This window comes from Ursus maritimus, unplaced genomic scaffold (genome assembly GCF_017311325.1).
Source record: "Ursus maritimus isolate PB19 unplaced genomic scaffold, ASM1731132v1 scaffold_2, whole genome shotgun sequence".
NCBI lineage: Eukaryota > Metazoa > Chordata > Mammalia > Carnivora > Ursidae > Ursus > Ursus maritimus.
The window spans coordinates 77762680-77777708 of NW_024424452.1; the positions used below are offsets into that span (position 1 = coordinate 77762680).

The 15029-nt window shown below is 35.3% G+C and overlaps 1 protein-coding gene across 7 annotated transcripts in view; it reads right to left on the reverse strand.

The window, feature by feature from the left end:
- Positions 1-15029, reverse strand: part of RC3H1 (ring finger and CCCH-type domains 1) — an 83339-nt gene that overhangs the window by 14183 nt on the left and 54127 nt on the right. For all 7 annotated transcript variants that reach the window (XM_040636232.1, XM_040636231.1, XM_040636230.1 and 4 more), the window contains 6 exons: positions 14101-14213; positions 9706-9987; positions 9154-9368; positions 6458-6828; positions 5479-5646; positions 945-1097 (listed from right to left, as the gene is read on the reverse strand). In XM_040636232.1, the coding sequence (XP_040492166.1) occupies positions 945-1097; positions 5479-5646; positions 6458-6828; positions 9154-9368; positions 9706-9987; positions 14101-14213 (1302 nt within the window). The remainder of the gene's footprint in view (positions 1-944; positions 1098-5478; positions 5647-6457; positions 6829-9153; positions 9369-9705; positions 9988-14100; positions 14214-15029) is intronic.

The following is a 15029-nucleotide window of genomic DNA, read 5'->3' on the forward strand; positions in this document are numbered from 1 at the left end:
GGGAGAGGGAGGAGCAAACTCCCTGCTGAGTAGGGAGCCAGGAAAATAAACAAATAATAATTTGTTTATATATTTACTGTATAATACCAGTTATCATACAATGGTATTTGATAAAAGCAGTTAAAATGAAAGAACTTGACCTATAAACTTGGATACATCTCAAAAACAAAGTTGAATGAAAATGCAAGTTGAAGTATATAATATATATTAAGGCCTATAAACATAGAAAACAAAATTGTTTAGGGAATAGTATAAAAGTATCCATGAAATGATAAACTTTCAATTCAGGATAAAGGTTACCTCCAGGGAAGAAGGGAGAAAGAAAAATGAAATTAGGGAGGTATATACAGGAAGATTTAACAATTTTTATAAAGTTTTATTTTTTTAAAAAATAAAGAAGCAATTAAGATATATAAATATATATAATAATAAACATATAATATATAAATTAAGCTTGAGTATTAGACATATAAAAATAAAATGAAGTGTAATACATTTCAATATACCAGTTCACTTAAAGCTTAGTAGCTACAATTCCGACTCAAATACTACTACTACAGTTCATTAGATTCAACTTCATTGTTTAAACTTCAGAGTTGTAAGAGTTATAATTTACTTGAACAAGAAATCCAAGATCTTGATTAATTATGCAAAGTAATTTAGTTTTGGTTCTAAACATTTGTTGGGTTAACTGCTGGCTGCTCAGAAATATAACAAATGCTCTTCTTTGTCTATCTAGATATGTATTAGAAGATTTGTGTTTATACCTGAAAGAAACAAACAGAAAACCCATATAGTTTAAATGTAATTTGATTCACATCATAGCATATGGCCTGAAATTCTTAAGGAAAGCTCAAATATTTGTGTCTACACTATTAACGGGGTCTGACTTATTTGGCTTATCTTCATTTGTATTAATTATGGCTTAGTTACATCACACATACCATCATTTCCGCACTCCCCGCTGCCACCACATCTTTGGGTTTTGCATCTTTGGTTCCAATGTAGGAGCCGATGGTGTCACATGACCAGGGAGAATATTGGCTATAATCATTTCCTTTGTATTTCCCAGCTACCTTCAAGTCTTCATCCAAAAACTACAGATGGGGGGAAAAATACACACACACACACACACACACACACACGCACACACACAGACAGAGAGAAAATGGGTCTTATAAGTAACAACACAGAGAAAGCAGGAATTTCTTAGAACATTATACTAAAGCAACATAATGATGGTTATCTGATCTGTTTCAACAGAAGACTTTTGTAGACTATGAAAAATATAAAACAAATGAAGAAAGATGTTTAGCTTTTACCCTTTGTTAGCAAACAAGTATCTCAGTATCTTTCAAGGAATCAAGCCAGGATTTCTGAGGTTTGCTCATCCTCTTCTTCATCGGATGGAAGTCAACACAAGCTATTATGTATCAGGCCCTACTTTGCTGGACATTCCTCATTGTTTCTTTCAGTAATATTCCAGGTAAACAAGAGCATTAAAAACTACTTAAAATGTAACTATATCATGCATCATGATACAGTAACTTTTTTACTGAAATCTCTTTAATAGCATTAATTCGTATTTTAAATAAATTCTGGTCCTTAGGTTGATTCTGTGAAGTGAAAAGGGTAAGATACTGAATCTTCTCAAGATGAGTTCTGAAATTATATAATAACAGAACAGCTATTCTAGGTCTAAAGTATTTTCATTAAAATCACAATATTCACATTTGTGTAAAGTTACGGTTTTCAAAGTGCTTTTATGTATACTACCTCATATGTTCCTTGGTCCATGTGAGAACACAGCTGATCTAAGGCTATACCATTATAGGGCAGTACCAGAACTAGAACTTTAAAATTATTGCTTTCACTTTATCACAATATATATACATTGATATACTGATAACGTAGGCTCTATTGATATACCTAAGTGGCTCTATGCCTCCCCCAACTAAAAAAAAAACAAACCTCTTTTTTGAGTCATCATTACTGGTTTTCTATAATGACAAAGGGTTTTGCTGTCCATAAATATTGTTCATTTTCAACCATAACTCCCATTTCTATTGTTTATAAACCGTTTTTATCCTATCTCATTAAAAAATGTTTATCTCCTTTATTTCTCCTTCACATGTAAACTTCATATAGAACAGCTAGCTTTTTAAAGATATGACCTACTAACAAGAGTGCTTACCCTGCCCCACCCTAATATATTATGTGGCTGTTAAAAAGAATGAGATGAATTCACATACTGACAAAGAAAGACATCCAGGATAATCGGTTAAGTAAAAACAATAAACAAAAAAAAGTAAATATAAACAAAACCTCAGGATATATTACTAAATCATCCTACTGGTTAGTTCATGCACACAGAAGTTGAAATATATTTAGAAAGTTGAAATTTATAATAAACTTACAACGATACAGAAAATGAGATTTTGGAGAAATTTCTCTATTTTATGTATTTTTATAATGTATGAATTTATTTTTATTTGAGAGAGAGCAAGAAAGAGAGAGAACAAGCGGGGTGGGGAGGAACAGAGGGAGAGGAAGAAGCAGGCTCCATCCTAGAACTCCAGGATCATGAACTGAGCCAAAGGCAGATGCTTAACCAACTGAGCCACCCAGGTGCCCCATAATGTATGAATTTAATACAATTATATGTAGGTTGTTTATAATCAGAACTCAAGTTTGAATATACAGCTTTGTATGTTAGTAACTAAAATAATTCTAGATAAAGTTCCTTAATAGCAAGGCGTTATTATAATATTTATTAAAAGTAAAAAAAATAGCAAATACAAACAATTATTATTTACTGAATGCCTGACATGGGCCGGATGCCTAATGTCTCATTAAGTCTTTACCAAACCACTACGAAGTGGGCTTTATTATGCTGGATTTACAAATGGAGAAACCTGAGCTTCAGAGTTTAGGGAGGCTGAGTAACTTAGAAAACATCACACAGAGTGACACAGCTGAACTTCAAAAATAAGTATGTTTGATTCCAAAATTAGCTTACTTTTTGCAATGTCACATCAGTTAAAAAAAAAAATTAGTATAGTATCACAAGGTTCTAGGAGGACTCTAACATATAATGTTTGAAAAAATGTAATATTTATACTTAAAAGTAAAATTACATTAATAGAAGATGTTGACTTTCCTAATAAACCTACACCGTGGAAAATTCATATAAAGTTTATATAGAAAAGCTAGATAACGGTCAACAACTTTTATTTAGTAGACCACTTTCAAAGACCCAAAATATTACTGTTTTTTATATGCAATGTGATGCACTTCACTTTTCACTGTTCATTATTCGTAATTTGTCAGACAGCAATGTTGTTTAGAATCATAACTCTATCCATTAAGGATGTAAGACATTTTCTCTACATAATATCAATTGCAACCTTGCTGAGAAAACTGAATGGATTTTTTAAAAAACTTATACACACTATGGTTGAGGCAGTACATACAATCAACACACCAAAATAAATAAATAAGATGAGCAAAGCAAAAGCTGGCTTTTTGAAAAAACAAAATTCATAAATTCCTAGCAAGACTGACCAAGAAAAAAGTTATTACCAATATCATAAGTGGGAAACTGAACACCACTATACACCACGTACACACAAGACAACATTCATTCATGATAACAATCAGCACTGTCCCGTAGAAACACAAAGATAGTCCCCAAGATTATGGTTTAAACCCTGCAGTACATTAACTAATTTATTCTAGCAACTTCGTATTAGTGGTTTTTCCTCTGCCTTTCACACTGCCATATTAGCCTGTCTCTCTTCTTTGAATCAACTTTACCATCCTACTATTTTCCTCATTACTGAGTTAAATAAATCCTTGACAAGTCTCACTTACAAAAAGTCTAAACTAATAATAGAAGGGAATTATTAAGTTGATAAAGATCATCTACCACAAAACCTACAGCAAACATCATAATGGTAAATTATCAAAAGTTCTACTTGCTCAAAGACTAGAAATAAGTCAACAATACCTGCTGTCATCCCTTTTATTCAGTATTAAACTGGAGGATCTTAGCTAGCACAAGGTAAGAAAAAGGAAAAGACATAGAATTGAAAAAGAGAAAGTCAAATGTTCATTATTCACAGAGGATCTGATTGTGTGTATAGGTAATTCAAAAGAATCCACTAACAAATACTAGAACCAAAAAGGAAATTCAGCAACACTGCTGAATACAAGGGTCAATACATAAAAATCTACTTAATTTCTCTGTATTAATAACAAAATGAAATTTTAAAAAGGATTCCATTAGTTTCAAAAAAACATCAGTTATCTAGAAATGTTTAAAGATATGCAAGACACTAAAAACTGAGAGAAATTAAGTAAGATTCAAGTAAATGAAGGGAATACAATGTTCTTGGAGACTCAATATTGTAAAGATGTCACTTCTCCCTAAATGGATCTAAAACGATGCCCAATAGAAATATAATGAGACCTACATATATAATTTTTAAAATTTCTAGCAGCCACATGAAAAAAAGAAACAGGTAAAATTAACTTTAATAATACATTCTATTTAATCTAACACATCCAAAGTATTGTCTTTTTTTTTTTTTTAAAGTAGGCTCCATGCCCACCGTGGATCCCAACAAGGGACTTGAACTTATGACCCTCAGATCAAGACCTGAGCTGAGAAATCAAGAATCGATGCTTAACCAACTGAGCGACCCAGGGCACTCCTAAAGTATTATCATTTTAATATGAAATTAAGAAATATATTAATGAAAAAAAGGAAAAACATATTAATGAAATATTTTACTGCTGGGGTGTACTAAATCTTCAGATCCAGTGTATGTTTTATGCTTACAGTATAAATGAATTTGGACTAGCCACATTATTTTAAGCACTCATTAGCAATATGTGGCTAGTGATTACCATACTGGACAGCACAGGTCCAGAAATTCAATATAACCTCAATAAAAATTGCAGCAGATATTTTTGTGAACATCAACATGCTAATTTAAAAATGTTTGGAAATGGCAAGGACTAAGAACAGGAAAGGTTAACACTGAAAAACAAAACTGGAAAACATACATCACCACATACTAAGATATATTATAAAACTATACTAAGACAATGCGGTGTTGGTGCAAAGACAGAGAAACAGATCAATGAAACAGAACAGAGTCCAGAAACATTTACAGTCACCTGATTATGATTACAGTGACTTCAGGGCACTAGGGAAAAGATGGTCTTTTCATTAAATGGTGCTAGGTCAAGGAGATATCCTTTGGGGAAAAAAATGGATCTTTACTCCTAACACAGTAACAAGAATCAATTCTAGATGGATTGTAGATCTAAATGTAAAATAAAATAAACCTAAGAAGAAAACATAGGAAAATATCTTCGTAAAATTAGAAATAGCCAAGATTACTTAAGACACACAACAAACAACTGAAGGAAAAATTGATAAATGGAACTAAAAATGATGTGCTTACTTACTTCCTCTTGATGAAAGGTAGGAGGCAATGTTGGGGAAGGTGCAAAAGGAGGTGGAGAGATAACCTTCCTTTCCTCTAGCTGGGCCATTATTTCCTTTCGTCTGCGATGGAGCTCATCTAGACTAGGATGGGGCTGAGCAGGAGGAGGAAGCCGGCTATAAGGAGGGTCCTGGAAATGCAAAGATTAGTAAAAACTGAAAAAGAATTTCAAAACACATTAACTCATTTAGCACATATTTTAAATAGGTAGCTGCCTGTGTACTCATTTCAGTATCTGAACATACTAAGACTTAATAAAACAAAGCAAAATAAAACAAACCCCCCCAAAACGCTGAGGTTTTCCCAAAGAGCTAAATTTAAATTTCTTTTCCTTGGCCAGAGACCATAATTTCCAAATACAGTTGACCCCTGAACAATACGAGCTGAACTGTACAGGGCACTTAGACATGGATCTTTTTCAACAAAAACAGTTCTGGAAATATATTTTCTCTAACAATTTTAATAACCTTTTCTCCAGCTTACATATTGTAAGAATACAGTATATAATGCATGTAACATACAAAATATGTGTTGACTGTTTATGTTGGCCTCTGGTCAACAGTAGGCTATTAGTAGTTAAGTTTTTGGGGAGTCAAAAGTTATACGTGGGTTTTCAATTGTATGGGGGGCATTGTGCCCCTTAATGCCTGCATTGCTCAAGGGTCAAATGTAGATCTAGAAATGTTAGTAAAACTATCTCAAGTTCAGAAACTAAGAAGGGTTAGTGGGAGTGGGGTGGGATTTTTTTTCCCTTTAATAGTTAAAAAACCCCAAAACAAAAAATCAACCCTAACCAAATCATGAAAAGATGAGAAAAAAGGAGGGGGGAAGCTTTCTCATAAAAAAGAATTGATCAAAGGGTTACTACCATGGCAAAAAGGTAAATCACTGCAACCAATAATCAAATTAAACGGTATAATAAGAAAAAAAACCCAGCATACTCTCATGTACGAAGGTCTGATCTGAGCTGGATGAGGAGCCACGGGATAGTAACCCTCCATCTGCTGGTATCTTTCTCTGGAGTCTGGTACATAGGATGGTACTGCTGCAGGTGGAATCTCAATGGGTATAGGGCTTTCTCGGAAAATCTCCTCTCTTGCGTAAGACTGAGCAGGGTATACTCGGCGGCCATCATAGTGTGGTGGGTACATAGGTGGGTACTGTTGTGGCTGTGTGCCATACTGAGAGTTTACTACACGATCTTGGAGATATGGTGGATAATGATCCAAGTAGGGAGGACCAGGTTCAGGAGCAGATGGTGGAGGTCTGACAAAACGAGATACACACTGTGGTGGTGTAGTATAGTACATACCTGTACAATACAAAAAAGGAACCAAAAGCAACAATAAGCCAATCTATTTTTCTATATTTTCCTTTTAATATACTTCAACACTAAACAATTAATAATCCACTCATTTCTTTACATGTTTTCCCCTCTGCTTATGTAGTCAGGTTAGCTTTATGAAAAATAGGCAAAAATTAACCTTAATCCTTAAAAGTCATTGATAAAACGAATCTATTGACAATCCATGACAGTAGATTGGCTCTCTCAGTTGTCTGACCATCTTTCTGGTGTGCCTTAATGCAATGCAAACATGGAAAGCAGAAGACTACATTTCCCTGAAATTCAGTTTCTACAGATCCCTTGCGCGAATTCTGAATGGGAAATGGAGTTAACAAGAAAGGAATGCGGCACACACGGGTCTGCTGCTGCAGTGCTAGGAGCTGCTGCACAGCTCTGGAGTTCTGGAGACACCAGTTGCAGAAGTAGCTTCCCAATTTTCAGACTTTGGCCTCAAGTGATGTGATCCCGGAGCATAGACAGGCCCACGCTTTCTATTTCTACTGCTTCCTTTTTTTTTTTTTTTAAGATTTTATTTATTTGAGAGAGAGAGAGCGAGAGCCAGTGAGTGCACAAGCTGGGGGAGAGGCAGAGAGAGAGAGAGAGAGAGAGAAGCAGGCTCCCGCCTGAGCAGGGAGCCCGATGTGGGACTTAATTCTAAGACCCTGGGAATCATGACCTGAGCCGAAGGCAGATGCTTAACTGACTGAGCCACCCAGGGCCCGCCCCCCCCTTCCTCACTAGTAACAGCAGCTACTTCTGGGACTCACTCCTGGAGGCCTAGCTTAAGCCTGCCTTTGCAGTACTTCCACTGATTCTGTAGGCACCTAAACTCCCTGCATTAAACCTCTTTCTGCTTAATACAGCAAGACGATTTCTGATCTCTGCCACTGGACCTTGACTGATACAGTGTATTTAAGGTCACTTTAACAAAAGTAGCTCAATTTTTCCTGTGGTGGATGGCCCAAAGGAAGATCCAAAAAACCATCGTATTTTTACATGTATTAATAATGCCATACCAATTTAAAAGCTCTTCCTTTGATAGCAGAGAAGACATTTCTGATTCAAAATTAAGACAGCTTCGGGAAAAGGAAATGGAGAACACCTTTAATCTACTCCAGTTTAAAAAAATAATAGCACCAGAGGGTCTCTGACAGAGATCCAACACTTTAAAAAATCAGTGTTCCTATTTTTCACAGGAATTGTATATGTGAAGCCTCAGTCATCCCCACTTCTTCACTTTCCATACCTAATATCATCATTAAAGCTGGCTAATTTTTTCAAATTTGACTATTTTCTCAAATCCCTTCTTCTTCTTTCCCACCACACTAATCCAACAATAGTCCCCTCACTCCTCTACACTAGACTGTAATCTTTGCAATCCATTCATAAATCTATCTTTTTATTCCCATATTTCTATTTAGGGCATTCTTTCATAACATCTTTTTGATTCCTCAAGTTCTCCGTGATCTCCCTTGAGTCTTGCAGTTAATCTCTACCACATTAATACTAACCACAACTGAATGCTTACTTTTTAACAGACATATATGCACACACATATACAACGTATGTAAACTCATACTATTTCTTTACTAATATTTTTTTTGTTTTTTTTTTTTAAAGATTTTATTTATTTATTCGACAGGATAGAGACAGCCAGCGAGAGAGGGAACACAAGCAGGGGGAGTGGGAGAGGAAGAAGCAGGCTCATAGCGGAGGAGCCTGATGTGGGGCTCGATCCCATCACACCAGGATCACGCCCTGAGCCGAAGGCAGACGCTTAACCGCTGTGCCACCCAGGCGCCCCATTTCTTTACTAATATTGATTCTACACTATTAACTCTCTACAGTATGTATGCTGCATTTTTTCATATATATTACAGGGTCCCCCAAAAATATAAGGTGATAAATGAAAGCAAGAAAAGCATACTGTGTGTAATTTATACCCACTGTAACATTAAATTCTTTTTCATGCTCAAAGAAAATTTTGGTAAGGAATATATATATTGCCTTAGTTAAGCAAATTTCTACTGTCTACTTGGGTGACTTGTTATTTCCATAAATATATATGCGCATATTTAATACACAACTAGCTCAGTGATGGGCAGTTTGCTTTATATACCTCTGTTAATTTACTTATGCTATACTATTTAGTTGATCATGAAATCTCTTTTTCCGAAGTATTACATAAATGCATTTATTTTCCTTGAGGCTGCTGCAAATATGATCACTCTTTCTTGGAACTGTTCTCTTAACTCCTAAGAAAAGACAGCAACATAAATAAAAGATCATTACCCTGCTGATAAGGTGCTGGTTCAAATGGTGGAGCAGCTCCTCGAGGATCCTGATAGTAAACATCTGTCTGTTGTGCTGGATATAACTGAGAGCCTCGTGGTACCATCTGCAGTGGTTTGGTGACTGGCATAGGAGGCAAGTCTGTCGGCCCCCTTGGAGGTACAGGATGTGGATTCACAGGTAAGGCAGAAATACTCTTAGGGACAGATTCTAGCCTAAAGGAGTAAGATTCTACAAGTCAAGTTTAAGGTCTCGAAAATACTTCTAATATACACCAACTGCTAAATGTTTTTTTTTTTTTTTTTTTAAAGCCTTAATTTGGGAAACTTTTCCCCCCAATAGTCCTTTCTTCTACAAATTTCATAAGCTTTGATCTTATTTCACTTACGCTGCTTCTTAAAAATCACTAGCACAGGAAATAAAAAATAAAATAAAGCCAAAAATGAAGTATTTGTTTTTCTTTTTTTTAAAAAAAGCATTGATTATTCTTTCTTCCCTCTACTTTGTTTGTAAAGGAGAAACTTTAAATAAAAGTTAGGAAAAATGACGTACAGGTCAGGAGGAGATCCAGGGGCACTACTGCTCAGATGATCTATCTTTCCCGGTTTCAGACTAGAATCGTAGGTGGCGTCTGTCCCTCGTGGAATCAGCTGTGTTACTGTATTCCCTGCTGACACAATTCCATTTGGCAGAGCAGGGGTTTTTCTGCTAGGCAGATCCACTGCACCTTCATCTGGAAGGACAGATGCTGAAGGCAGGCCCACCTCATTAAGCTGACCCAAAGAGGCACTCAGGGGTCTTCTGGGAACTAGGCGTTTGTTCATTTTACGAAACCTATATAGAAAGCAAAGTCACACACCAAAAGCCAAAATTATAAAAGGAAAACCAAGAACTAAAATGTATTTGAGAAACAGATACAAAGGAAAAGATACTAAGAACATTACTTTCTAGAAATTCTCTTGAAACACTGGCTATAGCTACCAACTTGAAAACTTGTGTGTGTAGATAAAATCTGAGATAAAATCTCAGGCAACAAACTAAGTATAAAATTCCTTATAATGAGTATTTGCAACATTGCAAATCATGCTAATTAATATTTGCATTTTAACTTACTTTTATTGTAATTTCTGTTTCTGAAACATTGGAGGGGGTAGAAAAATCTTTAGAAGATTGTTTCCAAAATATCTTACATTAGCTTTCCCTCGAATGCCTTGGCATACAGTCAGCCTATATTATAAATTAACAATAAAACAAAAAGCCAGTGTGCAGAGAAAATTTACCATTTATTCTGTTAAAATTTTTAAATTAAGAGTAGTAATTTGTATCAGATATGATTCAGAGATGCTGATGCTATGTGTGCCTACACAAAACTGGAATTATTTTAAAAATGGATTAATATAAACAATATAGAATAATGCCTAAATTTAAACAGACATTGAGTCTAAAAGGCATGTAGATTCTAAATTTAACCAAAAGAAAAATATTAAGCCACCCGACTCTAGGACCCTTGTTCCTCAACAGTGAAAGCGAATCTATTTACACCAGCTAGGACACTTTAAAAAATAATCTCAGGGGCGCCTGGGTGGCACAGCGGTTAGGCGTCTGTCTGCCTTCGGCTCAGGGCGTGATCCCAGTGTTATGGGATCGAGCACCACATCAGGCTCCTCCGCTATGAGCCTGCTTCTTCCTCTCCCACTCCCCCTGCCTGTGTTCCCTCTCTCGCTGGCTGTCTCTATCGCTGTCAAATAAATAAAATCTTAAAAAAAAAAAAAGAATTATTTAAAAAATAATAATAATAAAAAAATCTCAAAGACAAACCCCCATAAGAATAATGCTATTTTTCCGAATGTTTCCCATATTTGACAAATTGCAGAGGGGCAGAGAGGAGACACTACTCCTCAGGTATAATCACTGTTAACAGTTTGGTACATAATCATACGGATTCTTCCCTCCATACCCTGCCTTAATATTAATATGTATGTAAAACTATTATTAACAGAAATAGGGTTGTATATGACTGCTTAATAACTTTCCTTCTACTTTGTAACTTGGATATTCCTTTATGTCAGTACATTTTAGGTTGTATCTAGTTTTTTGCTATTAAAACAATGTAGTAACAGATGCTTATGTACACGTACTTGCACCTTTGTGTGACTAAGTGACTAACCAGAAGCAGAACTATAAGTCTAATGTATGAACACTGGAAACGGTTATAATGCTCTAAAACTATTATAACTCCTAATGATAATACGAGAAATGTCTTTTTCCATTATCTCATCAAACACTGGGTAGTATCACAGTCTCTCTTAATTTGCTAGTTTAAAGTATCATTTTTCAAAAAGATTTTATTTAGGGAGGGAGTGCACAACACACATGCACACGCATGCACGGGGGTGGGGTGAAGGGATAAACAGACTCTGGCAGAGCGGGGAGCCTGACACCCCGCCCCCCTCCACCTGAGGACCCTGAAATCACGAGCAGAAACCAAGCATCCTACGCTTCATCGACTGAGCCACACAGGTGCCCCCCAAAATATCATTTTGTTTTAATTTGTACTTAACAATCAATGAAGCTGACATTGTTTTACATGGTTTTTTTTTAGTATTCTTCTGTGAATTGCCTATATGTTCATGATCCATATATTTACTGGTTCTTCTCCTTACAGATTTGTAGTGACTCATTTTATATTAGGGATGTCAGTCCTCTGGATGTCATTTCCCCACCAATCTTTTTTTTTTTTTTTAATTGTGGTGTTTGGGCCATAGCTTAAGATTTTTTATGTAATCATATTTATCAATCTCCTTTACGGATGCTGGGTTGTCTTTCAAAAGTTCTTTCCTATTATAAGATTAAGTAACAACAGGAAAGATCTCTAAGTACAGTTTCCTTCTTAAAGATTTAAACCTCTAATACATTTATAATTCGTTCTGATATAAAGGTAAGAATTGAGTTCTAATTATTTTTCAAATGGATAGCAGTTGTTTCAATGTCACCTTCGTTACTGATGTGAAATGCCACCTTCAGCACAAACACTCAGTTCCTACTGTGTCCGGCATTCTTTCTAGATTTTCCGTTGTACTTCATTGATCTGTTTGGTTTTTTTTTTGGTTTTTTTTAAGATTTTATTTATTTGACAGAGAGAGAGGCAGCGAGAGAGGGAACACAAGCAGGGGAGTGGGAGACGGAGAGGCAGGCTTCCCGCTGAGCAGGGAGCCCCATGCGGGGCTCCATCCCAGAACGCTGGGATCATGACCTGAGCTGAAGGCAGGCTCTGGCACCCTGAATTATCTGTTCTTATGCTAATACCACAGTCTGTGTGTGCACTGCAGCTCGCAATACACCTTAATAGTTGTTAGTCTAGTTCGTGGAAAACTTACCTTTTCGGAAATTTTCTGGCCATTTATACATATTTACTTTCCCAGTGAATGATTTTGTTAGGTCTTAACAATTATCATGTTAAGATTCTACTTAAGATTTCACTGAATTTACTGTTAAAGAAAAGATAAAACCTATATAATGGTGAGTCTTTTCCAAGAACACTGTACGGCTTCTTCATTTATTCAATTCTTATCTTACGTGCGAGGGTAGCTTACTAATTCAATCCTCAATAATTCTTATTAGTTTATTATTTGGTATTTATCTTTTTTGTTGTTGGTGGTAATGCCAAAGAGATCTTTAATTTCCTTTGCTTTTTAACTGGTTATATTTCCCTTTTTAGTTTATATGAGAGTAATTCATTGCTCTAAATTCATTCATTTGCTAAAATTTTCATTTCTTTTGTTTCAGTACTTCTTGAGTTTTTACATGTAATGGTTTTATGACAATTTTATTCTTTGGTTATGTACAGTGGCTACCGCTCCCAGAATGTTCAATAATAGTCTCACCACTACTAAATTTTGCCTGTCAACTTCAATGAGACTGAATCTAATATTTTACTAATCGAGCATCATGCTATCATACTAGCTTTTGACATACAATTATGTTGAGAAACTGTCTATGATAGCTTTCTTTTTTTTTTTTTTTATTTTATTTATGTATTTGACAGAATGAGAGAGCATAAGCAGGGCAAACAGTAGAGGTAGAGGGAAAAGCAGGCTCCCCCCACTAAGCTGGGAGCCTGATGCGGGCCGATGCCAGGGCCCTGGGATCATGACCTGAGCCGAAGGCAGACACTTAACCATCTGAGCCACCCAGGCGCCCCATGACAGCTTTCTTCTATTAAAGAATTTTGGTCTATTATGGACATTTGATTTTACTCAAATGCCGTTTGGCATCTTCGCATGTAATCACATGGTATTTCTTCTCTAACCGTGAAGTAATTATTTTGTGTTACCTTTGCACCTCATGGTGTCTACTTTAATGTATTACTGAATTTTAATATTTGGGATTTTTAAAATATTAATATGTGAGATGGATTTGTATTTTCTTTAATTGTGCTATCTTTGTCAAGTTTAGTGGCAATGTTACACTGACTTTATAAAAAAAATTAAGTAGTTTTCTTTTCTTTCTACTATGTGCTGGAAAATTTAACATCATTGGAATTATCTGATCCTCAAAATTTAAAAGAATTTAAAAGAATCTGTGAAGTTACGCCGGGCAATAAAATAATTTCGTGAATAGAGCAAAGGGCAAATTTTTCAATTGGAAATACATTATTCAATTAGTTAAAATTGATGAGAATTTTTAGAGTTTTAATTTTTTTTGGTAGTGCAAATGATTCACTTCTATATTTAGTTTCCTATTTGTGGGCACGATATAATGAAAGCTGAAGAAACTGCTTCAGTTTTTTTTTTTTTAATCTGTATTACTTTCTAAACATTTCCCATTCATTAAAGAGAAGGCAACTACTCCTTTTCTGTTTCCTAACAGTGGCAAAGTATTCTACTTAGTAACTACCTTATTTCATAACAAGTTATTAGAAGGTTGAGTTTAGTAACTTTCACTTACTTCTCCAGTTCCTCCTGTGAGTGTGCAAACGTACAGCTGGCCCCACGAGGGCATCCTCCTCTCTGCTTCATATCTCGACACATGTATGTTTTGTATTTGCTATGCTGTGGAGGCTGAGACCAAAGTTGAAACATTAGACACTGATTCAAACTAACTCACACAATTATCTAGACTGCCCAGAGCAGAAGTGTTAGAAAGCCATTCTGTCTGAAGTCTCAGAGTCCAAAAATAAATTATTTATAAAGAATGGCAACCTGATTTTTTGATCTGTTGGCATTAACTCTCAAACATGTAGCATCATATAAATCCTAGATTAAATCTGATGACGGCTTTATTATTTTCTTTCCAGGTTTATAATGGACAAATAAGCCACTGGAGTTTAGGGCTTTCCAATGTTTAATATGTGTTCTAATATTTGTTTTGGACAATGTTTAGTATAACTGTATTTACAGTTAGGTTTTCCTATGACACAACATGAATCTACAAGAGGCTCTATAACGAAAAATATGCTGTAACCAATTCTCGATATGCAGAAAACATATCGAGGACTTAAAATACCACTAAACTAAATGAAATCTGATGCATTTTATCACCTATCACCAGAACTTAGAAGATTAATCTTATTATTGTTACATTCTTCATGATGTCTAATAGAACATGGAGTTAAAAATAAGTTTTTAATCTTTTATTTCTTATGATAAAGTTTGGTCTATGCTTAGTTTATTTAGGAAAACTGTATCCATATTATTCTACTCAGGATACTTTTTTAAATAAAGATTTTATTTTTAAGTACTCTCTACACCCAACATGGGAGCTCAAACTCACAACTCTGAGATCCAGAGTTGCATGCTCTACCAAGTCAGCCAGGTGTCCCCTACTCAGCAGGATACTTTTAATGTTTTTTGCCTCTCAAAGAAAAAAAAAATTGA